The sequence below is a fragment of the Saccopteryx leptura genome, chromosome 2, assembly GCF_036850995.1.
Source record: "Saccopteryx leptura isolate mSacLep1 chromosome 2, mSacLep1_pri_phased_curated, whole genome shotgun sequence".
In the NCBI taxonomy this organism is placed as follows: Eukaryota; Metazoa; Chordata; class Mammalia; order Chiroptera; family Emballonuridae; genus Saccopteryx; species Saccopteryx leptura.
In genome coordinates this window covers 357,235,939-357,260,700 of record NC_089504.1, presented here as the reverse complement: position 1 = coordinate 357,260,700, position 24,762 = coordinate 357,235,939, and the positions used below count along the sequence as shown (strand labels likewise).

General features: G+C 52.0%; 1 protein-coding gene across 1 annotated transcript in view; it reads left to right on the top strand.

Moving 5' to 3' along the window:
• Window positions 1–24,762, top strand: part of TEX14 (testis expressed 14, intercellular bridge forming factor) — a 91,527-nt gene that overhangs the window by 29,057 nt on the left and 37,708 nt on the right. Inside the window, exons 6-14 of the mRNA XM_066364718.1 lie at window positions 4,524–4,605; window positions 5,863–5,993; window positions 7,055–7,168; window positions 8,174–8,297; window positions 9,373–9,551; window positions 15,215–15,366; window positions 16,446–16,636; window positions 17,679–17,829; window positions 20,566–21,482. Coding sequence (XP_066220815.1) covers window positions 4,524–4,605; window positions 5,863–5,993; window positions 7,055–7,168; window positions 8,174–8,297; window positions 9,373–9,551; window positions 15,215–15,366; window positions 16,446–16,636; window positions 17,679–17,829; window positions 20,566–21,482 — 2,041 coding nt within the window. The remainder of the gene's footprint in view (window positions 1–4,523; window positions 4,606–5,862; window positions 5,994–7,054; window positions 7,169–8,173; window positions 8,298–9,372; window positions 9,552–15,214; window positions 15,367–16,445; window positions 16,637–17,678; window positions 17,830–20,565; window positions 21,483–24,762) is intronic.

Sequence of the window (24,762 nt, the reverse complement as noted above, 5' to 3'; positions counted from 1 at the left end):
ATTTACCCATTCAATAAAAAACTACCGTGCTGCCTGACCAGGCGGTGGCGCAGTGGATAGAGTGTCGGACTGGAATGTGGAAGGACCCAAGTTCGAGACCCCAAGGTCGCCAGCTTGAGCGCGGTCTCATCTGGCTTGAGCAAAAAGCTCACCAGCTTGGACCCAAGATCGCTGGCTCAAGCAAGGGGTTACTCAGTCTGCTGAAGGCCCACGGTCAAGGCACATATGATAAAGCAATCAATGAACAACTAAGGTGTTGCAACGAAAAACTGATGATTGATGCTTCTCATCTCTCTCCATTCCTGTCTGTCTGTCCCTATCTATCCCTCTCTCTGACTCTCTCTCTCTGTCTCTGTAAAAAAACCCAAAAAAACTACTGCGTAACCCATGCCCTAGCATTGGCACACCACATAATGTGCAGTTTTTTTTAAGAATCTTGTGTCTTAAAGGCTTGAGGATCTTCAGAACGATACACTAGCAGTGGCTTTACTTTATAGTCACCGCTAGCATTTGCACACAATGCAAAGGGTCCTTCATGGGTTTATGGCCTGGCAGCTTCTTCTCCTCTGCGGTGATGAAAGTCCTCTGGGGCATTTTTTCCCAAAACAATCCTGTTTCGTCACAGTTGAACACTTGTTGGGGGATGTAGCCTTCCTTTGCAATAAGCACAGCAAAATGTGCGATGTTCCCCTCAGCTGTCTTAACGTCAGCACTCACAGCTCCACCATGCCTCACCACCAAGTGGATGCCAGATCTCTTCTTGAAATTTTCTAACCAAGCCCTGGCTGGTTGGCTCAGCGGTAGAGCGTCGGCCTAGCGTGCGGAGGACCCGGGTTCGATTCCTGGCCAGGGCACATAGGAGAAGCGCCCATTTGCTTCTCCACCCCTCCGCCGCGCTTTCCTCTCTGCCTCTCTCTTCCCCTCCCGCAGCCAAGGCTCCATTGGAGCAAAGATGGCCCGGGCGCTGGGCATGGCTCTGTGGCCTCTGCCTCAGGCGCTAGAGTGGCTCTGGTCGCAATATGGCGACGCCCAGGATGGGCAGAGCATCGCCCCCTGGGGGGCAGAGCACCGCCCCTGGTGGGCGTGCCGGGTGGATCCCGGTCGGGCGCATGCGGGAGTCTGTCTGACTGTCTCTCCCTGTTTCCAGCTTCAGAAAAATGAAAAAAAAAAAAAAAAAAAAAAAAATTTTCTAACCAGCCGTGACTTGCCTTAAATGTATCTTCAGCTGCCTCTTTTGAGGTTGATGGTTCTTTCTTCTTCAAGTCGCCATAAATAATTCGTGCCTTTTCACATATTACAGTCTTCGTCACTGTATCTCCTGCCAGCTCTTTCTCTTTCACCCACACCAGCAAAAGCTGCTTCATTTCTTCATGGATATTTGTCCTTTTTTTTTTTTTAATTTTTTTAATTTATTCATTTTTAGAGAGGAGAGAGAGAAAAACAGAGAGAGAGAAGGGGGGAGGAGGAGCAGGAAGCATCAACTCCCATATGTGCCTTGACCAGGCAAGCCCAGGGTTTCGAACTGGTGATCTCAGCATTTCCAGGTTGACGCTTTATCCACTGCGCCACCAGAGGTCAGGCTTTTTTTTTTTTTTTTTGGATATTTGTCCTTAATTGGGACAGAATTGTAGTTCCTTTCTCTGGATTTGCGCTTTTTTTTTTTTTTTTTTCCCCCTGAAGCTGGAAAGCTGGAAACAGGGAGAGACAGTCAGACAGACTCCCACATGTGCCTGACCGGGATCCACCCGGCACGCCCACCAGGGGCAACGCTCTGCCCACCAGGGGGTGATGCTCTGCCCCTCCGGGGCGTCGCTCTGCCGTGACCAGAGCCACTCTAGCGCCTGGGGCAGAGGCCAAGGAGCCATCCCCAGCGCCCGGGCCATCCCTGCTCCAATGGAACCCCGGCTGCGGGAGGGGAAGAGAGACAGAGAGGAAGGAGGGGGGGTGGAGAAGCAAATGGGCGCCTCTCTTATGTGCCCTGGCCGGGAATCGAACCCAGGTCCCCCACACGCCAGGCTGACGCTCCACTGCTGAGCCAACCGGCCAGGGCTGGATTTGCACTTTTGATGGCATCCTTTTGTTTAAGGATGGTACAAATTGTAGCTGGATTGCGGTCGTACAGCCTTGCCAGTTCAATCACTCTATACCACGCTCATGTCTTTCTATTATTTCTTTCTTTTCTTTTTTTTACAGAGACAAAGTGAGAGTCAGAGAGAGGGCTAGATAGGGACAAACAGGATCACAGAGAGATGAGAAGCATCAATCATCAGTTTTCGTTGCAACACCTTAGTTGTTCATTGATTGCTTTCTCATATGTGCCTTGACCGTGGGGCTACAGCAGACTGAAGAACTCCATGCTCAAACCAGCAATCTTGGGTCCAAGCTGGTGAGCTTTGCTCAAACCAGATACACCCATGCTCAAGCTGGTGACCTCGGAATCTCGAACCTGGGTCCTCCGCATCCCAGTCCAATGCTCTATTCACTGCGCCACCGCCCGGTCAGGCCTTTCTATTATTTCTTGCTTTACTTCTATTGACATCATTCTCGACTTCTCACCACTGTCCTTTATACTCACTTTCTTCGGCCCCATGATAGCACACAAAAAAGTTAGTAAAAAATGCAAAAATGATGCAAGAATGAGTACAACGCATGAGATTTGACTTGATTCTGCGGGTAACACATGAGAAAGAACGGGATATTGGTGTTGTGCTGCTGATACTGGACCCGTGCACCAACTAGCGGCAGCTTCCCGAATCACAACTCGTATCTCGTAATTTTGCTCGCATCTCGAACAAAAATACGGACTGAGTCGCAGCTCATATCTTAAAAAAAAAATTGTATGTCGGTCTGCTCATATCTCAGGGTACCACTGTACTTTAAATTCTCCGTACTTAGGTTTGTATTCAGAGAATCCGTTTCATTTTGATTTTTTCTGATGGCATCTCTTTCTGTAATCAGGGTGGCTAGACTTGTCACACTCTTGAAGGCTTCCCCAGCCTGTCCTTCCATGCACATTGAGTCCTGGTTTCCCTCTGATGGCCTGGATGCCCTGGCTTCTTAGGCGAGATGAGTTCGAGAGAGAGTCCCCCAAGGACTAGTTACTCTGACTGCCTCCCTGCTGCTACTCTAACTGGTCTGAGTTCTTTACCCAGAAAAACCTGTTAAAAATGGAAATTGGGGGCCCTGGCCGGTTGGCTCAGCGGTAGAGCGTTGGCCTGGCGTGCGGGGGACCCGGGTTCGATTCCCGGCCAGGGCACATAGGAGAAGCGCCCATTTGCTTCTCCACCCCCCCTCCTTCCTCTCTGTCTCTCTCTTCCCCTCCCGCAGCCGAGGCTCCATTGGAGCAAAGATGGCCCAGGCGCTGGGGATGGCTCCTTGGCCTCTGCCCCAGGCACTAGAGTGGCTCTGGTCGCGGCAGAGCGACGCCCCGGAGGGGCAGAGCATCGCCCCCTGGTGGGCAGAGCGTTGCCCCTGGTGGGTGTGCCGGGTGGATCCCGGTCGGGCACATGCGGGAGTCTGTCTGACTGTCTCTCCCCGTTTCCAGCTTCAGAAAAATACAAAAAAAAAAAAATGGAAATTGAGTTGTGCCACCCTTTGCTAAAAACGCTTCAGGGTCTTTCCATTAACTATCAGGAGAAAGTCCTAAACCCCTCATCTGGCCTCTGTGCCTGTGCTTGGTCTAACCCCTCCCCCCTGTGACACTGCCTGGCCTGCCAGTGTTTGGATCTTGGCAGACCAAACTCCTACTAACAGGTCCCAGGACTAGTGTCTGCCTCTGCTCTGAGACCCCAGGCAAGCAGTTTTCCCCTTTCTGGATCCACTTTCCACATCTGTAAAATGAGACAATTGGACAAGATAAGCTTTATGATTCCTCCCAGCTTTTACTGTCTGCATTCATTATCTGTTGCTGCATAACGAGTCACCTCCACTTCCCGATTTAGCAGTTTCAAACAACAATGAACATTTGTATTTCACATCATTTCTGTTGGTCAGGAATCAGGAAATGGTCTCGCTGCGTGGTTCTAGCTCAGGGTTTCTTTTGAAGTTGTAGGAGAGATGTCAGCTAGGGCTGTCATCATCTGAAGACTCGACTGGGGCTGGAGGATCCAGTTCCAAGATGGCGCACTCCACAGTGGCTGGGTGTGGGCTTACCCAGTGGGCTGCTGGAGTGTCTTCATAATATGGCAGCTGGCCTCCTCCAGAGCAGGTGACCTCAGAGGGGTCAGGGCAGAAGTCCTGGTGGATTTAGCCTTGGAGGTCACACCACTCTGTCACTTCTGCAGTATCCTGTTGGGTTAACAGCTGAGCCCTATCTCAGCTGTGGGGCTACACAAGGGCATGAATACCAGGAGATGAGAATTGTAGGGGCCCTCGGAGAGCCTGGCCATTAGATCATCCTTAGTTCCATGATAAGTCAAGGAGTAAAGACAAAACCCACTATACAGTCTGAAAACTTGGTTTATCATTGTGCCTCTGGATATGGGTGGTTATTCCTTATTTTTTCCTCTTTTAAATATTTTTAGAAGCCCTATTGGCTCTCCTAACCGACCGCATAAAGCTGGAGTCATTTCTGCCCAAAATATCTACAGCTTTGGCTTTGGGAAGGTAAGAGGCGTTCAATGACGGCCAGTGTTTGCAGGACTAACTGGGAGTCACCGGGCCCTGGTTCTGGATCTGTGTCCCTCACCTTTGTCCAACTCCTCTTTCTTGTCCTCTCCAAAGCGCTGTTTTTCCTTCTTCACTGCTATGTAGGACAAGTACCATTGCTTAATGAATAAAAGGTGAAAACCTTACAGAGAGCCCTTGAATGACCTTGAGCTAGATTTGGGGCATTTAGAAAATGATCCTTTAATTCCCAGTGAAGGTGCCAAACACGGTCTCCTGAAGAGAGGCAGAGAGCTGTGCTGACCTCGCCGGCCTTACTTACGATTGACCTTGCCCTCCTGCAAGTTTATGAATGTTGTTGGGAAGCCTTTAAGGAATTGAAATTAAAAAAAATTTTTTTTAAGTTAATTTTTACAGGAACAGAGAGAGAGTCAGAGAGAGGGATAGATAGGGACAGACAGACAGGAACGGAGAGAGATGAGAAGCATCAATCATCAGTTTCTCGTTGCGACACCTTAGTTGTTCATTGATTGCTTTCTCATATGCACCTTGACTGGGGGGCTACAGCAGACTGAGTAATCCCTTGCCCGAGCCAGCGACCCTGAACACAAGCTGGCGAGCTTTTTGCTCAAGCCAGATGAGCCCGCACTCAAGCTAGAGACCTCGGGGTCTCGAACCTGGGTCCTGTCGCATCCCAGTCTGATGCTCCATCCACTGTGCCACCACCTGGTCAGGCAGGAATTGAAATTTTAAGTTGAGAAATGTTTTGAAAGGGAGAGTATCTTTGGGATCCTTGGTTCTGCCCATCAAAGAAAGAGTTGGGAAATGTTGCTGGGTGGCTGGGTGACATTTGCCCACACGACAGCTCAGCCCCCAGCCCTGAGTCTGTTGGTTTTGCCAAGGTAGCCTGGGGGTGCGCAGGGGGGGGAGGAATGTCCGTTTTGGCTGTACACGGACAGGCCGGGGTTCTGTGGGGGCCACTGGAGACCCCTGAGCCCCCACCCATTGTTTCAGGCAGGTAGGTGTCTGATCTCTTTCCACGAGCCTCAGTTTCCTCACTAGTAAAAGAAGACTGTTATAACTGCCAGGTTTCTAGAAAGATTAAAGACAGTATAGATTAAAGAATGATGTCCCCAGGGTGCTTGGCAGGTTGGTAAATAACCACCATCATTACTTTTATCTGGCTGATAAGATTCTGGAGGTATTTTACTTTTTCTCTTTTTTCCCCCACAATTTGAAGCTGTGCTTTGCTTTCAGTTTTATCTCCCAGGGGGGACGCAGGTGGCCTATCTCGGATCTTTTCCGATAATTGGAGAAAAGGAAGTCATTCAAGCCGATGATGAACCTGCCTTCTCTTTCTGCAGTGGTCCCTACATGGTCATGACCAAGTAAGCAGGGGCTGGCCTGGGGGTTCTGATCCAGTCCCTTGGGACTGTGAGCTGTGTGTGTCTTCCTTATGTGTGGAGGGTTTCTAGTCTCACACAAGGAAACACTGAAGGACGTGTGTCCGAATCAGGGGCTCTCCACCTGGGCACCGTTGACATATTTGGCCAGATGTCTGTTACTGGTGGCTGTCCTGTGCATTGTGTGATACTTAGGAGCACCCTGGTCTCTGCTCCAGATGCCAGGAGCAGCCCTCTTTCCCCTGCCCCATCCAGTTGTGCCTGTAACAGCCGGAATGTCTACAGACATTGCTAATGGCTCCCCCTTGAGAACTTGCTCTGGAAGATTCCTCATGACCGTTGCTAACCTCTCTGCTCCTAGAGGGTTGGAGGCAGCACAGTGGCAACTGTGGCCTCGGACACAGGTCAGAGGGCACTGAGGCGCCCACAGAGGTCAGTCCTGGCTGCAGCCTCACCAGCCCCAGCCCAGTGCAGCAGGGGTGCCAGTAACAGGATTAGACTGTGACAAAAGCCCCCCCTGGAGGGGGGACAGTTGTCCTAGCCGCGGTCCCTTGGACTCCTTGAACCTGGAGATTTCCTGCTTAGAAGAAATACCCTTCTGAAAAGACCTCTGCCAGGCTCCTGAGGCTCCCTGTCCCCTGCAGATATGCTCCTTGTTTTCCCGCCCACGCCACCAATTTGTCATCACGTTCCTTCCTCCTCTCTCTACTGCTGTGGCCTCTGCCCAAGTCATCACTGTCTTCACCTAGCCTGCCTCCTACCTGGCCTCCCCTTCTCCAGGCCACCCCTGCCCCACCCTTTTCCACTCTGCTGGTGCCGTTGTCTTTCTAAAACAACCCGGTTGAGGTGCTGCCTCCTTTAAAACTTTTAGTGACTTCCCGCCACCTGTGCCAAGTTCCTCAAGGTGCTTCCGGACGGGGGCGGGGACGGGGTACCCAGCGGGTACAGTGCAGGTGCTGTGCAGACACTGCTGGTTCCCGGCTGGAGTTTCCTCCCGGAGGCCTGGGGCTCGCTCACGCCTCTGCCCGGCCCCTCCCGCCCTGCAGCCTGGTGTGGAACGGGAGCAGGGTCACGGTGAAGGAGCTGAGCCTACCCAGCTCCCCGCACTGGAGCAGGCTGCGGCTGGCTGACCTGGTCATCGCTGCGCAGGAGCACAGCAGGTGAGGGGGAGGCCCGAGGGCACTGCCTGTCCGGGCTCAAGGCTGCTCGGGGCTCCCTGCGGCATGGAGACCACCCCCCAGAGCCACAGCGTTTCCTGACTGTTGTCTGGTTTGACTTCCAAAGTCTCCTTGTTAAGGAGGAAAAGGAGTTAATGAAAAGCCTGAGGGGTGAGGTTGGTGGTGAGGGCGTCAGTTCTGACCCCTGTAGCCCTGGCTATGATGGTCCTGCCTCCAGCCCTCTGGCTGGCCTGCCCGATCCCAGCCCTGTGCCTCCCCTTCTCCAGACCCCCCTGGGGCACATGGGACAGCTCTGTGCTGTCCTGGCTCCATTGACATGGCTGTGCATGGGATGCTCACGTCTGAGGAGCTGCTGTCCGCTGTTGAGGACCCGCCTGCGGTGCTTCAGGCCTGGGGAAGGGGTCCGTGGGTCTCAGCATCTTAGGCTTTTGCTGGGCGAGAGCTCTTTGGTTCGCTCCAGGGCTGCCGAGGCCTGGGGATGGACCCTGGCTCAGCCAGCTCTTTCCTGAGACGGTCCCTAAAGTCCAGCAGCAGGTGTGTCAGAGGCCAAAGGGGCTTTTTTGGGGAAGTCAGCCTCAAGGGACCCAAGGAGGCTGGAGGGCTCATCAGTCCAGCATGGACTTTGGCATGAGACTGAGTGGGGTGTGTGATCTTGAGCAGGCCATTGTCTCACCTCTGAAACGACTATAATGATACATTCTGCAGGGGATTGTTAGGATGGAGGTGATTTATGTGAAGTGCTTGCTCAGGAGCTCTTAGTAACATTGTCCTTGACGACTTCGCCCTAAAGGTCTCATCAGTGAGACAGCTCAGATTCTACGAACAGAGCCCTCCCCACCCCATCCACACACCGTTGTTTTTTTTTAGAAAAACGTGTGTGAAGTGGTATTTGTGTAGAATGTATTCAAGCGGCCTAGAAGAAAGGAAAGCACCGATTTTTTCATCATGTCCTTCTTCCTTCTGCCTCACCCGAAGCTTTCTTTGTAGCAAGCTGCGGCACCCCCACCTGCTGCAGCTGATGGCGGTGTGCCTGTCCCAGGGCCTGGACAAGACCCGCCTGGTGTATGAGCGCGTCACGGTCGGCACGCTGTTCAGTGTCCTCCATGAACAGGCAAGTGGCTGTTCCCCTGGAGTTTTCCCCGGCTGCACTCCCCACTTCTCTCCCCTGCCTCAGCAGGAGGGCTCCCATCTGTGCACGCGTGGGGGATAAGTCTTAACTCTACTCCGTTGTGCCTGTGTAATGCACCATTTAAGGCTAAGTGCATTAGAACTACTAGGATTTCATTATTGTTAGTCCTGTTCTGTACCAGACATCTAAGAGCTTACCAGGCCCGGAAGGCACACAGGTGCTTTTCTAGCTGACTGATCAAATAACACTGGTCTTATTTCCTTGCATTTTCATTTGTGCCCTGCAGGACGCTGGCGGTAGAGAGAGGCTTAAGCCTCTCTCAGTCTTGTCTCACTGTTTGGATTTCCTGAGAGGTGGGGCATCGACCCTGGCCCACAGATTTTCTGCCTAGTGTGCTTTGGGCTGAGATGTGGCTATAGGAAGGTCCTGAAAGATAATGTTTGTTTGCTTTCTCCATGACTTTGTTCTAAAGGCCCCTGGTGGGAGTGAGAAGAGGCCTCCAGGAAGGGCCCTTTGTGTTAGTGTCCCACTTTCCCTTTCTGTCCCCTGGGTGAGGGCATTAACTTGAAATGCCACTTCTCTGGGAATGAGAGAGACCGGTATGACTTCAGTCACCTCAGCTTGTTGGTGTGAGCGATTTTCCACCTGCTTAGGGTGACCTTCCGGGTAGTGTGACGAGTGGGAGCTGGGTTAGTCCTCTGCGCCCCCAGTTTGTCCCCGCAGCACAGGCTTGGGCGAGGGCGAAGGGGCGGAGCGGGCTCCTTGCTGGCTCTGGTGAGACCATCCTGGGTGCCCTTAGCAGGCTTTGAGAACTTCCTTCTCCTTTTCCTGGTGTGAAGCAGCTGAACTGAGGGGAAGGGACCCAGGCTTGGAGCCAGGGGGCCTGGATCGGTGGGACCTTAGAGCAGTCACGTAGCCTCACCAAACTTCAGGTCCCATCTGTAAAATGGGACCACAGGCAGCTGTGGAGATCGACGGGAAGACTTCAGAAGCTGCCCAGCGTTCTCGTGTCAGGGCCCGGCCTCCCCTTCCTGGCCAGCTTATGTTTTGCTTGCAGCGGTCCCAGTTCCCCCTGCTGCACATGGACACGATCGTGCACCTGCTGCTGCAGGTCTCCGACGCCCTGAGGTACCTGCACACCCGGGGCTTTGTCCACCGCGCCCTCAGCTCCTACGCCGTCCACATCGTCTCCCCGGGGGAGGCAAGGCTCACCAACCTGGAGTACATGCTAGAGAGGTGGGTGCAGCCTCCCCATGACTTCCAAAGAGGGTCTTTCTGGGCACCCTTTGCTGGAGAGAGAGCCAGTCTGGACAGGGCTCCTCCTCGTTGGTGGGCTGGACTGTCCATCACTGGGACAAGAGGTTTCCCAGAGGCTCTTCCAAGGTTAGAGGGGCTGTGGGGAAGTTACTTCTGCTTAGTACATTCTCATTTTACACAGCGTTTAACAAGCAGGAGCACAGGTTATCCAACGTGTGTAACGCTCTGACCGTCCACTACAAAATTTTCAGTGGCTTAAGAAAAGCAAGCTTGTTTCTCACTCACACTGCAGTGCAGTGTGTGTGTCGGAGGGGGACAGTCACTGTGTTCTGCGTTCCTCTCATTCATGGCCTCACCACCCCCAGGCCTCAGTGCCCCAATGTGTCTTCTGCATCACTGGTCGGTGAGCGTGGAGGGCACACAGTGGAGTGGGGTGGGCTTGTCACTGCTTCCCGCTTTGCAGTGGTCAGAGCCCAGTCACCCTGTCAGTTGCGGGGGAGCTGGGAAATGTGCCATAGGTATGCATCCTGGAGGCAGGGGAAGGTGATGGGTGCTCCGCTTTAAAGTCCTGGCCCAGGTGGCCCTGACGGTGTCCCGCCCTCAGGGGTCTTAGCAGTGAGGGAGGCAGTGACAAAAACAACACCTTCGTTGATGGGTTGGTGGATAAGCTGCATTTCCTGGTTGGCAGGAGTCTAAGCCATCCTGAAAGCTGGGGTCCGGGGCTGCCCCCCCGCCTGCCCTCGGCTCCGGGAGGCAGAGGCTCTCCGCTGCCCTCGGCTCCGGGAGGCAGAGGCTCTCCGCTGCCCTCGGCTCCGGGAGGCAGAGGCTCTCCGCTGCCCTCGGCTCCGGGAGGCAGAGGCTCTCCGCTGCCCTAGGCTCCGGGAGGCAGAGGCTCTCCGCTGCCCTCGGCTCCGGGAGGCAGAGGCGCTCCGCTGCCCTAGGCTCCGGGAGGCAGAGGCTCTCCGCTGCCCTCGGCTCCGGGAGGCAGAGGCTCTCCGCTGCCCTCGGCTCCGGGAGGCAGAGGCTCTCCGCTGCCCTAGGCTCCGGGAGGCAGAGGCTCTCCGCTGCGTTCACAGCTCTGAGCCTTCGGCCATGCTGGCTCTGCTCTGCTGTGAGGCGTCCGCCTGCTGCTGGCAGGCCTTGCTTAGACCTGCCTGCTCCTGCTTGCCCTGTCCCCACCCTTCCACCTGTCACCGAGGCTCCCCCCTGCCAGTCTCCCAGCAGGTCTTCGCTTCTCATGGCCTCCTGATGTACTTCTCCCACCGCATGGAAAGCTCAGGGGCAGGGGTTTCTGTTGTCTCCATTGCTTTATCTCAGGCGCCCAGGACAGGCCTTCACACAGTAGGCGCTCTGCGTGTGTTCATTACGTGAGTGAAATGGGGAGACTCACTTCCAACCTTGGGTGCCGTTGTCTCTGCCTGGAGAGGGGAGTCAGGGCCTGACTGCTTGACCTTGTGGGCCTTGGTGAGGACTTTGAACTTGACCCTAAGAATGCTGGGGCGCTGTGGGAGGTTTTTACTGAGCAGGATGGTGTCCTGGATCATGTACAAGTTAAGAATATCCCTCTCGCTCCTGCATGAGCAGGGGCCATGAGGAGACAAGAGAGGCAGGGGGCAGGGAGGGCGACGGACTGGTGGAGGCCAGAGCACTGTCACCAGCTCAGCTCCTCAGCCTCAGACCTGCTTTTCTCAGTCAGGTATTTCGGTTGGTTAGAGCGTCGTCCTGAAATGCAGAGGGTACCTCCCTGGTCAAGGCACATATAGGAACACAAAGATCAATGTTCCTGTCTCTTTCTTTCTCTTTTTCTTTTTTTCTCTCTAAAATCAATAAATAAAAACAAACAAAAAAAAAAACCCTCAAAAAATACATTTCAGGTTGTTTTTGTTTTGTTTTGTTTTTGTATTTTTCCGAAGCTGGAAACAGGGAGGCAGTCATGCGCCCAACCGGGATCCACCTGGCATACCCACCAGGGGGCGATGCTCTGCCCATCTGGGGCGTCGCTCTGCCCCAATCAGCCATTCTAGTGCCTGAGGCAGCGCCCGGGCAAACTTTGCTCCAATGGAGCCTTGGCTGTGGGAGGGGAAGAGAGAGACAGGGAGGAAGGACAGGGGGAGGGGTGGAGAAGCAGATGGGCACTTCTCTTGTGTGCCCTGGCCGGGAATCGAACCCAGGACTCCCACACGCCAGGCCGACGCTCTACCACTGAGCTAACCAGCCAGGGCCACATTTCACTTTTAAAAACTATTGCTTACAAGGTTAAGCCCAGGCACTCTACAGGGTGGGGCTTCGCCCACAGTGCTGGCTTTATTCCCTCCCCTCCCCCCGCCTGACCATCTGAAGTCCACACCATTTCACATCGCTGCCTGCACGTCCAGAATGCTTGGCACCCACCTGTTTGTCCTTTCAGCCCACTCGTGACGTCCTTTCAGTCCATCAGCTCTCGTGACGGCCGAGCCAAAGCCCTGTCCCAGCACTGCTTGTTTCCCTTCTCCATGCTCGGGTCGGTCTCATGCGAAGGCTCGCGGAGAGGGCAGGGCTCGTGGCGTGCCCACACTCAGCGCCCAGCTCAGGGCCTGCCCCTGGTCAGTGCTCAGTGAACTTCAGTTAAGGGAATGCATGAGTCTCGGCGAAGGGAGAACTGGGAGTGGTTTAGAACAGGGTTGACCGCCTGGCTGTGTGTTTGGGAGCACAGGAAGCTAAGGGCTTTGGCCATAATTGCTGTTGATAACAAAGGCTTTTCAGGGAGGCTGTGACAGAATCCGAGCCATCTGCCAGTGACGGGGTGCCACCTGTTGTTGACATGAAGGTATAACCATTTCTTCTGTGGGCACTGTCAATGGAAATGTGACTCCTAGAGAGACTGGAGGTTCGGAGAGGCCCCGACCCCGTCCCCTTATAGATGGAGAGACAGAGCCCCAGGGAGGTGAAGGGGGCTGTGAAGTCCCCCGGCTGTGCCTAGAACCAGGTGGTAGAGGATGTCTCCCGGCTGAAGGGGCAGGTTGGAGTGGAGGCTAAAGGTGGGAAGACTAACCAGAAGGCCGTGGGGCAGGGCGTGGTGGTGACCGAGGACCCAGGATAGACAGGAAATGTGAGCTGCACAGAGCAGCTCGAGTCAGACTGGCTGAGGGAGGGTCTGGGAGGTAACTGGTAGGAAGGGTGAGTTCGCTGTTGGGCTTGTTGATCTCAGAGCGGAACCTCAGACAGAAATGCCAGTCGGCAAGTGGTTGCGTCTGTTTAGCAGTGACCCCTCTTTGACAGTTGATAACACGAGTTGATTATACAAGAATCCAAAGTAGCTTTCGGTTCCACATTTGTTTTTGGTTCCACTCCCTTGGAGTAGGCCAGTTTGTTGAATGTCACTGTCGAGGCTAGCACTCCATCTCTTGCTGTAAACATCATAGCAAGCAGAGTCTCCGGCTCTTCTGCTCCTTCCTACTGGAGTCCTGGGGGCTGGCGTTGGCCTTGGCAGCAGCGTCACGTAGCCACAGCCAGGTGTCGTTTTAATGATGTCAGAGCTGAAGCCCAGAAAAGTAGCTGCCCTGGAGTGACAGCCAGAAAAGAAGCCTCCCTCCCACACTCAGCTGGCTCTGACGGAGGAGGAGGGAGAGGATCGGAAGAGAGGAAGGGGAATGGAAGTGAAAGAGGGAGAATGTAAATCCTGGTTGTAAGTGATTGCCCCTTGCTAGCGCCTTAGACTAGCTTGGGAGGTCCGACAAGATCGGTGACTGCCTCCCTGGGAGAATCACCCACAATGTAAAGAGCCAAGCTTGCTAGGTCTGCAGGGGGCAGCCCTGCCCGTAAAACACTCCTCTGCTTTTCCTGTGATGCTCACGTAACATCGGCGTGTGTATTCGTGCTGTTCACACTGTACCAGGGCACGCCTAACTAGTTAGCAGTGCAGCTATAAAGTCAGTATCGGCTTTTATAACTTCGTGCCTTCCTGAACTCACTGCTGTCTCTCAGAAGCTCTGCTGGATGGAATATCATTTAGGGAAGTTTGTTCAAAGTCTGAGAAGCCCATCCCATCCTCTATAACCTATCCTTTGCCAAACCAGCAAAGAACTGCTGGTCGCTTTCTTTTTATTTTCCTTGTCACCAACAGAGACTTTTATTTTCTTTGTTCCTCTGCTGCTTTTACTTTTAGGGGAGATAATTTGCTTGGATCAGTTTCTCACCAGCCAGAAAGGAGCACTAGTACGGAATAAAGTCTCACTCACACCGCCTTAGAGCGCGTCCCCCTCCACAGAGTGCTAGATGCGTGCTTGCCCTCACTTCCTCGGGCATCGCTCCTCCCTCTCCCGCAGTAACACGGTGCCTTTTAAAAGCTTAATATTTAGTTTAATTGTCAGCCTCTAGTCAGCGAGTCTTTACCAAGTGCTGGCCATCCCGTTTGCGTCAATTCTTAATCTCTGTAGTACTTTATGGCTCACGGAGAATCTCACGGCGGCCGAAGTCAGCGCCAACCTCACTCTGAGGACTCGCGCTGCCTCAGGATACATGTGGGATGCTCTGACTTAGCTCTCAAGGAGTCTGGTTGGGAAGTGGAGCTATTTAAGCAAATCTGGGACCTTTTGAGCGCTGAACTGAGAGGGCTGTTTCCCAACAGGGCAGAGTTCAGAGAGGAAGCCCCCCAGGGACTGGAGGAGTCCCAGAGGCTTTGTAAAGCAGCTGCAGCTTCAGGAGGGTCTTGAAAGAGTCTTGGTCAAAAGTGAGGGTTGAGGCCCATGTGTAAGTCTTCGGGGACAGTGATATAAAAGACAGTCAAGGCCCCCGCCTCCCCTTGTGGAGCTGACTGGTTGGGGAAGACAGATAGTAAACGATAAGTAAACAAAACCTTCAGGTCATACCTGCTGTGAAGCCAATAAAGTGGGACTACTTTATTTATTTATTTATTTTTTGGGGGACTACTTTATTTTTATTTTATTATTTTATTTATTGATTTTAGAGGAGAGAAAGAAAGGGAGGTAAGAGTGGGAAGCATCAACTCCTAGTTGCTTTGTAAAAGAGGACTACTTTAAATTAGATAGTTGGGGAAGGCCTTCCTAGGAGGTGATTTTTTTTTTTTTTTAGTTCATTTTAGAGAGAGGAAACAGAGAGAGAGAGAAGAGGGGGAGGAACAGGAAGCATCAACTCCCATATGTGCATTGATCAGGCAAGCCCAGGGTTTCGGACTGGTGACCTCAGCATTCCAGGTCGACAGTTTACCCACTGCGCCACCACAGATCAGGCCATGAGGAGGTGATTTTTGAGTTAATGCCTCTGTCACAAGAAGCAGCAGTCATGCTGGGGACTGGGCAGAACGGGCCAGGCGGAAGAAGCCACCAGTGCAAAGACTTGATGCAGTGATAAGCCCGGCACATCAGAGGGACTGGACGAGGGCCCCTGTGGTTTGGGAGTTAGAAGTGAACCGGGGAGACCAGCTGGTGAGGCAGGAGGGCGGGCAGGGCCCACCGGGGAGGGTTGGGGAGGGGTTGCAGGTGCTGGAACAGCAGGCAGCTTGGGTAGCCCAGAGTCTAGCTGAGTTTCTAGAAGCTCGAGGGGTTGCTGGTCTTCAGAGGCAGATGTTTTACAAACATACCATGGGATGATCGCAATGGTCCTTTAAGACACTAACTAGCCCTGCCTTGCTTCTTCTCCTGCAGCCAGGACAGAGGTGCACCCAGGGACTTGACTCGTGTGCCCGTCCCGAGCCAGCTGTACAGCTGGGCCGCCCCAGAGGTGGTTTTACAGAAGGCAGCCACAGTGAAGTCGGACATCTACAGCTTTTCTATGATCATACAGGAGATCTTAACAGGTGCGTTGCAGAACACACAGACCGACTAGAGTTCTTGTTCTTAGGTTGGATTTCCCCTTTCCCCTCATGAGAAGTACTTAATTTTATGAAAATGCAGGAGGACATGGAAGAAAGATTTGTCCGAGGAAACCTCTTTCTGTTTATGGGAAATCTAATCTCCCGGAAAGCTTTCTCTTTTATTCTGTTCTTTTTTTTTTTTTTAATTATTTTTATTTATTTATTCATTTTAGAGGAGAGAGAGAGAGAGAGAGAGAGAGAGAGAGAGAGAGAAGGGGGGAGGAGCAGGAAGCTTCAACTCCCATATGTGCCTTGACTGGGCAAGCCCAGGGTTTCGAACCGGCAACCTCAGCATTCCAGGTCGACGCTTCATCCACTGCGCCACCAGAGGTCAGGCTTATTTTGTTCTTTAAGACTCAGCAAAGCCCACCTGTCAGTCTGACAAGGGTAATACATTTACGTCAAGCAGAGTTTTAAACTGAATATAGGCATCTCTGAGAAGAGCCCCTGGGGAACTTGTAAGTGAAGGGGAAAGGCTGAGTTCTGAGAAGTAAACTGTGAAATTATAATAAATACACCCAGGTTCCTTGTACGTATAACCAGTGTCACTTAAAGACGTGGAAGCTCTTCCAAACATACAGGACGCTCATGTGAAGGAAGTAGTCACATAACTGAAGACAGAAGGAACCCTTCAGGTGGGGGACTCAGGCACACATCATAAACCACATTTACTGTGGGCGAGTCGGCCCGCATTCGGCAGTGTCCACAACCTCCGGGCAGGACCACACCTCCCGCGAGAGGAACGCCTTGGGCAACCAGCCGGACTCTGAAGCATTCTGTGTGGTCCCAGGTCTGTCAGTGGGAGCCCGTGTGCACACGGTTCTGTGACGACGTTTTCCGGTTTCTACAGCAGGGATTTTTCTAGTAAATGAGTCAAGTGGCTCTGGTTTGTGATTGGACTTCCTGGTGGTTTTTCTACAGAGCTAAATTAATATTTAAAGGGGTGAGTGTCTTGACCAAGGGTACCCAATTTCATTTGATTTCTTAATGTTACTCCCTCTTCTGACCTTTTCCTTTGACAGACAGCTTACCCTGGGATGGCTTAGATGGCTCGGTCATTAAAGAAGCCCTAGTTTTGGGAAATTATTTAGAAGCTGATTTCAGGCTTCCGAAGCCTTACTATGATATTGTTAAGTCAGGCATCCAGGCCAAACAGAAAGACCGAACCATGAACCTTCAAGATATCCAGTACATCCTGAAGAACGACCTGAAGGTGAGCTCGGAAGCTGTTGGGCATTTCTTCCTGTTTGCTCAGCTCGGGAGGGTCGAGGAATGGAGACCCGGAGAAGCTAGGGGTCACGTTGTCAGAAGTTTTGGAAATCCTCACTTCATTACACCTTTTCTGTGCTCCTGAGAAAAGCCAAACTGCCTAATTTGGTGAAGGCAGCCAGGAATTGACGAGGGAAGCAGGGGAGGGTCCTTGTATTGGAGGGCCCCTGTAGGCACACCCAGTGAGAGTCAGTGAACAGTAGATGTTGTTACTACTTGTAAAATAGTAACAATGAGTTAGCTAATTAGAAATGCAGTCAGTCTACCCAACAGGAGTAAACGGGGAGAGACAGACAGACTCCCGCATGTGCCGGACCGGGATCCACCGGGCACGCCCACCAGGGGGCGACGCTCTGCCCACCAGGGGGCGATGCTCTGCCCCTCCGGGGTGTCGCTCTGCTGCGACCAGAGCCACTCTAGCGCCTGGGGCAGAGGCCAAGGAGCAATCCCCAGCACCCGGGCCATCTTTGCTCCAATGGAGCCTCGCTGCAGGAGGGGAAGAGAGAGACAGAGAGGAAGGAGAGGGGGAGGGGTGGAGAAGCAGATGGGCGCTTCTCCTATGTGCCCTGGCCGGGAATCGAACCCGGGACCCCTTGCACGCCAGGCCGATGCTCTACCACTGAGCCATTTTTTTTTTAATTTTTTATTTATTTAATTTTTTTTACAGAGACAGAGAGTGAGTCAGAGAGAGGGATAGACAGGGACAGACAACAGGAATGGAGAGAGATGAGAAGCATCAATCATTAGTTTTTCATTGCACGTTGCAACACCTTAGTTGTTCATTGATTGCTTTCTCATATGTGCCTTGACCGCGGGCCTTCAGCAGACCGAGTAACCCCTTGCTGGAGCCAGCGACCTTGGGTTCAAGCTGGTGACCTCGGGGTCTCGAACCTGGGTCTTCCGCATCCCAGTCCAACGCTCTATCCACTGCGCCACCGCCTGGTCAGGCTGCAGATATGTTCTTGACAACATCTCTCTCATCACAGGATTTGATCGGAGCCCAGAGAACTCACCCAGCCGAAAGCTCCCGAGTGCAGAGATATGAACTACACCCTGACGTCAATGTCTACCTAGGACTGACTTCAGAGCAGCCAGAAGAGACCCCTGACTTGGAAATAAAAGAGCTCAAGGAAGCAGGTATGGTCTCAGCCCCTGGGCTTTGGCATGAGTATGTTATGAGAGTCATAAACTGCCACTAATCTATTCCTCCAAACTGTTCACTTACACTGGGAAAAGATGAATGCCTGAGGGGGGAAAAATAAGATCCTTGAGATTATTAAGTTAATTTTTGAGTTCCATATATACTCCTTGGTTAGATCCAGAAGTAAGTAGTAGCAACAAGTTAATTTCTCATATGATTACCTTAGGAGTTTTATCTAATTGCTTCACAAATAAAAATGATTTTTTAATTTAAAAACTACTGCCTGTTCATTATAAAAATTTTGAGACAGTACAAAGAATAAAATTACCATTTTAATTTTGCCACTTAGAAATAATATGTTAACATTTTGGTGTTTCTTTCTAACTTTTCCCCACAACCTTACTGCTTTTTAGTATGTTTTGAAACCTTAAACCTCAGAGCTGGAAAGGGCCTTGCAATCATCCTGCTTAATGCTTGTCACAGAGCTGGAACCCAAGCCACGTGACCATTCTCTCTGACATCTTTGAACAGGGGCAGAGGCTTCCAGATGGCCCCCCAAGCTCTCATTGCTTTAGCTCCTGTGCCCAGTTCTCTGCCTGCTGTACACATCAACCGGGGCAATGGGTGGTCAGTCCTGGCGTTTCTTACTGACGTCTTATTGTTCCCATGATGCAGTGGTGTCTCAGGCAGCATCTGCTTTTGTCAGATGCTCACCAAGAGCATGAGTTTAACTGACGTGAATATTCAAACTCTCGTGTGTGTAAAGGAAGCTATGAATTTAGTCCTTAAGATTCAGGGGCCTGTAATTTGCACATCCTGACAGTTATGCATGTTTTTTTAAACCGAGTATTTATTTATTCTTTTTTTTTTGACAGAGACAGAGAGAGTCAGAGAGAAGGACAGATAGGGACAGACAGACAGGAAGGGAGAGAGATGAGAAGCATCAATTCTTTGTTGCAGCTCCTTAGTTGTTCATTGATTGCTTTCTCATATGTGCCTTGACTAGCAAGGGGGCTAGTGACCCCTTGCTCAAGCCAGCGACCTCTGGACTCAAGCCAGCGACCATGGGGTCATGTCTATGATCTCATGCTTAAGCCAGCCACCCCACGCTCAAGCTGGTGATCTCGGGGTTTTGAACTTGGGTCCTCTGCATCCCAGTCCAATGCTCTATTCATTGCGCCACTGCCTGGTCAGGCTAACCTGAATATTTAATACAGTTTGTAGGAATAGAAGGAATGCAACAAAGACCAGAATTTTATCATATACATTAGACATTTATGTAAGAGGTGTTGCTTTTATTTTCAAAGACATTTCTCCTATTTCCGTGTCTTTTTCAGAGCAACAAACAGTATTCCCCAGTCTCGTAGGTAAGCTGCTCTGTTGTGTTGGGCAGCAGTTATAACTTTATGTTTCAAGTCGTTATAATTTGAAAAAGGTTCCTTTCATCTGACTGCACAGTTTTCACTGCCATGCTCCACAGTGTGTGTAGCTCCGCTCCAATCAAAGAGCCTGAACAAAAGCCAGAGGCCCCAGGAGGGTTGGGTGCTGAGTTAGTAACAGTGTCACTGGCGCCAGCCTTCTATTTATTTATATTATTATAACTGTAGTAATAGAAATGAAAGCTGCTTTAATGAGAAAGGAACTCAGGAATGAGATTATTAAATATAACTAAGTACATTTTAGATATAAATGCCATGCGTTTCCTGATTAGTGACAGGTAAATAGCTAAACTATCTTGAATCCTGTTCTAAGAGAAAAAGGTCCGAGACAGTTATGAAGAAGGTGCTTCAGATCATTAGGCCCATTTTGAAAACAGCAAGGTGCTCTGGGACAATGACTCAGTCTTTCTGTCAGAGATTTCTGGTGGTCCCTTGCTGGTAATCAATTTATGCTGGCATCCTCATAGCCTACTTTGCCTTTCCTTTGCTTTTTTTTTTTTTTTTTTGCATTTTTCCAAAGCTGGAAACGGGAGGCAGACAGACTCCCGCATGCGCCCGACCGGGATCCACCCGGCATGCCCACCAGGGGACGATGCTCTGCCCCTCTGGGGCGTCGCTCTGTTGCATCCAGAGCCATTCTAGCGCCTGAGGCAGAGGCCACAGAGCCATCCTCAGTGCCCGGGCAAACTTTGCTCCAATGGAGCCTCGGCTGCGGGAGGGGAAGAGAGAGACAGAGAGGAGGGAGAGGGGGAGGGGTGGAGAAGCAGATGGGCGCTTCTCCTGTGTGCCCTGGCTGGGAATCAAACCCGGGACTCCTGCACGCCAGGCCGACGCTCTACCACTGAGCCAACCAGCCAGGGCCTGCTTTTATCACTAGATTGGGAGGTATCAGAGGGTATGTGTGTGGCTCTAGGAACTTCTTTGACTCAGAGCAGACTGGAATGACAATACAGGGAATGCACCCCACTGCCCCAGTGTGAGTCCTGAGCCACAACCACAGAGCCCACGTGGAATGTCCAGTTATTCGTGTTTTGGCCACACTATACTTGAAGTATAGAACATCCCCCCGGGGTTTGGTCCCTCCCAGATTTTCCACCGCAGCCCGTGTCTCCTGGGTTAGAAATACCCTCTCCTGCTCTGTGAGTGTAGCAGGTAGTCTTCCCCACCTGGGCAGGGCTGGGAAAATCGAAAGCTTCTTTCTGTATTCTTGGGTCACTTGAGTGACCAGCTGGGCTGCTTAGCTGTCGCGTGTGGTCACCTTAGTCATGTGTATGTTGCCGCTCTTTTCAGCAGGCAGTCAATTTCGTTTACCAAGGAGTCACTGCCCTTCCAGTGCGAGAGCAATACCAGATGCCCAGGCCCCGGATCCCAGTCTGATGATGGCCCAGGAGACCAAGAACCCAGGCACGGCTTCCCCCGCCCGCTCTGTGGCGGAAGAGGCCGGCAGCCCCAGCCCGGGCCTCTGCAGCTTCGAGGCCGACGAAGTGGACTCAGGCTGCCTGGACGAGGAAGGCGACAGTGAGCGAGAGCCCCCGGGCCCGGAGCCCTCTCTCTGGAGGGCCAGCCCAGACCTGGGGGGTGAGCTGTGGCCCCTGGAAGAGGAGCTGGAGAGGATGGAGAGGGAGGCGTGCTGCTCTTGCGACGAGGACGAGAGCTCTTCGGAAGCTTTCACAGAGCTCTCCTTTGGGGACTGGGACTGGCAAAGAGGCTCCCTTAGCCCCCCCAGCCTGCCAGAACCAGCCCGCGAGGCCCAGGGCCGGGCGGGCGACAGGTCCCCGACCGAGGAGCACCTCAGCAAGTGTGTCCTGAATCTAAAGATCGCGCAGGTGCTGCAGCGGCAGAACGACGAGCGGCTGAGAAAGACGGAGCAGACGCTGAGCGAGGTGGAGGCGGCGCTGGAGGCGCGGGGGCGCGGGGCGCTGTGGGCTTCCTCACGCGTGTTTCCCGAGGCCCGCAACTGGCCTGCGGCCGTGGGCCCCCCGTCTGCCGTGTACATTCCTCCCATCTTGCAGCTGCCGGGCGGCTGGTTGCCAGAGGCAGGTGGCCACTGCCTGACCCTAGCCAGGTCCCCAGGAACAGCGAGAGACTCTCAAGGGGGACATCTAGGGAGAAGGTCCAGGAAAAGAAGTGGCTGTGGCGGGAAGCCTTCCAGCCCTTTCACTCCTGTCTCTGAGAAAAGCCCTGGGGGGCCATCGGAAAAGAGCCACCAGGTAGAGCTGGAGGGGGGGATTCGAGCAGACCCTGGGCTGGGTTCCACATGGCCCCTCACCCACGCGCCGGGACGGACGTGCATACCACCAGCCTGTAGCCAGGTCCTCTTAGTGTTGGGAAGTGAGGACTTAGGATGAAATTCCAAGGTCGTTACTCTTCACCTCCCGTTCCAAGTCCAACACACAGCTGGTGTCCTTCTCCATGAACTCTGTGTCAGCTTGAACCATATGAAATTGCTGGGTTTTTATTATTATTATTATTATTATTATTTTTTTTTTTTACAGAGACAGAGAGTGAGTCAGAGAGAGGGATAGACAGGGACAGACAGACAGGAACGGAGAGAGATGAGAAGCATCAATCATCAGTTTTTTATTGCGCATTGCAACACCTTAGTTGTTCATTGATTGCTTTCTCATATGTGCCTTGACCGCAGGCCTTCAGCAGACCGAGTAACCCCCTGCTAGAGCCAGCGACCTTGGGTCCAAGCTGGTGGGCTTTTGCTCAAACCAGATGAGCCCGTGCTCAAGCTGGCGACCTCGGGGTCTCGAACCTGGGTTCTCTGCAATCCAGTCCGACGCTCTATCCACTGCGCCACCGCCTGGTCAGGCTGAAATTGCTGTTTTATAGGTCAAAATAATCAAGTATTGACAATTTTACATGGTTCAGCTTAGTAATTATGGTATTAGTAAGGTCTTAATTCCCATTCTAAACTGCTTATTCAATCATTTACTCATTCAACAAACCTGTATGGAGCCAGAGGCTATATATTAGACCCTGGAACATGATGATTGAGCCACAAGCTCTGCCTATGAGTAGCTCACACATCAGTGGGGGGCAGAGGGACCTGCTGGTCAAAGAAGATGCGTCAAAGGAGGTGAGACGACACCATGTTGCTGGCTTGGGAGGTTTCGCTTGAGGATTAAAGAGGTTGCAGAACGGCTCCTCTGTGAGCTGCTTAAAGACAGGTCCTCGTTTTTATTCATTCTGTGTCCTAACACCTAGATCAGGGGTCCCCAAACTACAGCCCGCGGGCCGCATGCGGCCCCCTAAGGCCGTTTATCTGGCCCCCACCGCACTTCCGGAAGGGGCACCTCTTTCATTGGTGGTCAGCGAGAGGAGCATAGTTCCCATTGAAATACTGGTCAGTTTGTTGATTGATTTAAATTTACTTGTTCTTTATTTTAAATATTGTATTTGTTCCCGTTTTGTTTTTTTACTTTAAAATAAGATATGTGCAGTGTGCATAGGGATTTGTTCATAGTTTTTTTTATAGTCCGGCCCTCCAACGGTCTGAGGGACAGTGAACTGGCCCCCTGTGTAAAAAGTTTGGGACCCCTGACCTAGATGGTCACTGAGGGAATGAATGAATGAATGAATGAATGAATGAATCTGAACAAAGTTACGCATACAGAGCTGGCTGCCTCTTAATCATAGCATCTTAGAGCTGGATCAGCCCCGCCTTGCTGCGCACAGAGCACGAAGGTCAAGCCCAGTGATGTAAACTGCCCGAAGTTCAGGAGTTACTAAGATGGGAGCGGAGCAGGAGAGGTCGGCTCCCTTGGAGGGAGGATTTCATTACTGAAATTAATTAGAATTGCTGACCCATGGTGATACTCTTAGTGGGTTTTGTTACTGTTTTAAAATTCTCCACGTGCAGTGCCCCCCTTATTGCCTGCACAGGGTGGGCAGCTGCCACCACCCACGCCTTGCTCTTCTATCTCCAAGGCCCACAGCTGGCCAGGGACAGGTTTCCTGACTCCTAGTCCACCGGCCTTTTGCTGTGCCCTGCTGAATGTCAGTGAGGCTTCTGTCCTAACTTAGATGAGAACCATCAACTTGCAGTCTTGTCTTTTATTTGTTCATTGATTGCTTCTCATACGTGCCTTGATTGGGGCTGTGGGGGATCCACCTGTGTCAGTGACCCCTAGCTTAAGCCAGTGACCTTGGGCTAAAGCTGGTGACCATGGGGTCATGTTGATGATACCACGGTCAAACTGGCGACCTGGTGCTCAAGCCAGTGACCTGCACCTCAGTGTCCCAGCTTGACACTCTGTCTACTGTGCCACCACCAGTCAGGCTGGCATTTTTTTTATGTGTGTGTTTTTCTGAAGTTGGAAACGGGGAGGCAGTCAAACAGACTCCTGCATGAACCTGACAGGGATCCACCGGCATGCCCACCAGGGGGCGATGCTCCGCCCATCTGTGGCATTGCTCCGTTGTGACCAGAGCCATTCTAGTGCCTGAGGCAGAGGCCATGGAGCCATCCTCAGTGCCCGGGCCAACTTTGCTCCAATGGAGCCTTGGCTGCAGGAGGGGAAGAGAGAGACAGAGAGGAAGGAGGGGGGGAGGGGTGGAGAAGCAGATGGGCGCTTCTCCTGTGTGCCCTGGCCGGGAATCGAACCCGGGACTCCTGCACGCCAGGCCGACACTCTACCACTGAGCCAACCAGCCAGGGACTGGCATTTGTTTTTATAGAAAGAGAAAGCATAAAGAATTTACTTAGACTCTAATATTCTGTTTCTTTTGAAAATTGGAGTTTGCTAGAAAACTATAAAAATAACTTTTCTCGTATATTATGTTTTGGTTATCTATTGCTGTGCAACCAAGAAAACCCCAAGTTTAGTGGCTTTAAACAATAATGGTTTATTATTTCTCACTGTTCTGTGGGTCAGACATATACCAGGGTTCCCGGGGTGATTCTTCTGCCCCGTGGCATGGGCTGGCCTTTCTTCCTCTGCTGCATTCAGCAAGAGGCTGGTGTGGGGGGGAAGGCTCCCTTTCCCTGTGAGGTGCCCCAGGCTCCTCCAGGGGACCTCTCTTTGCACTTGATCTTTTCTCATTCACTAACTAGTCTCACCCAGGCTTCTCTTCAGCAGGGCAGCTGGCTTTCCAAGTGAAAGCTGAAGATGCCAGTTTTCTTAACAACTCGTCCCAGCCCTTGGACAGTGTCACTCTGTTGGCCAAAGTCAGGAGTCCAGTGGAGATTCAGGGGAGGGAAATAGATTACAGCTCTCAGTGGCAGTGTGGACAGAAGGGAAAGAGTTGGTGGCAGCCCTCTGGAAACCATCTACTAGTATATGTGACTGTGTATAAAACAATGATACCACATTTAATTTTTCTTTAAAACGTCTGCTCTGGTTCTTTTAGCATAATCAAGGAATAAGGCATTGTCACCTAAGTGAATTTTTCAGACACTTGAAATTCATTCCTTTTTCTTTCTCAGTTCTTTTAAATCCTACTGAATGAAAGCATTAAACACTTCCCATTATTCGAAATACT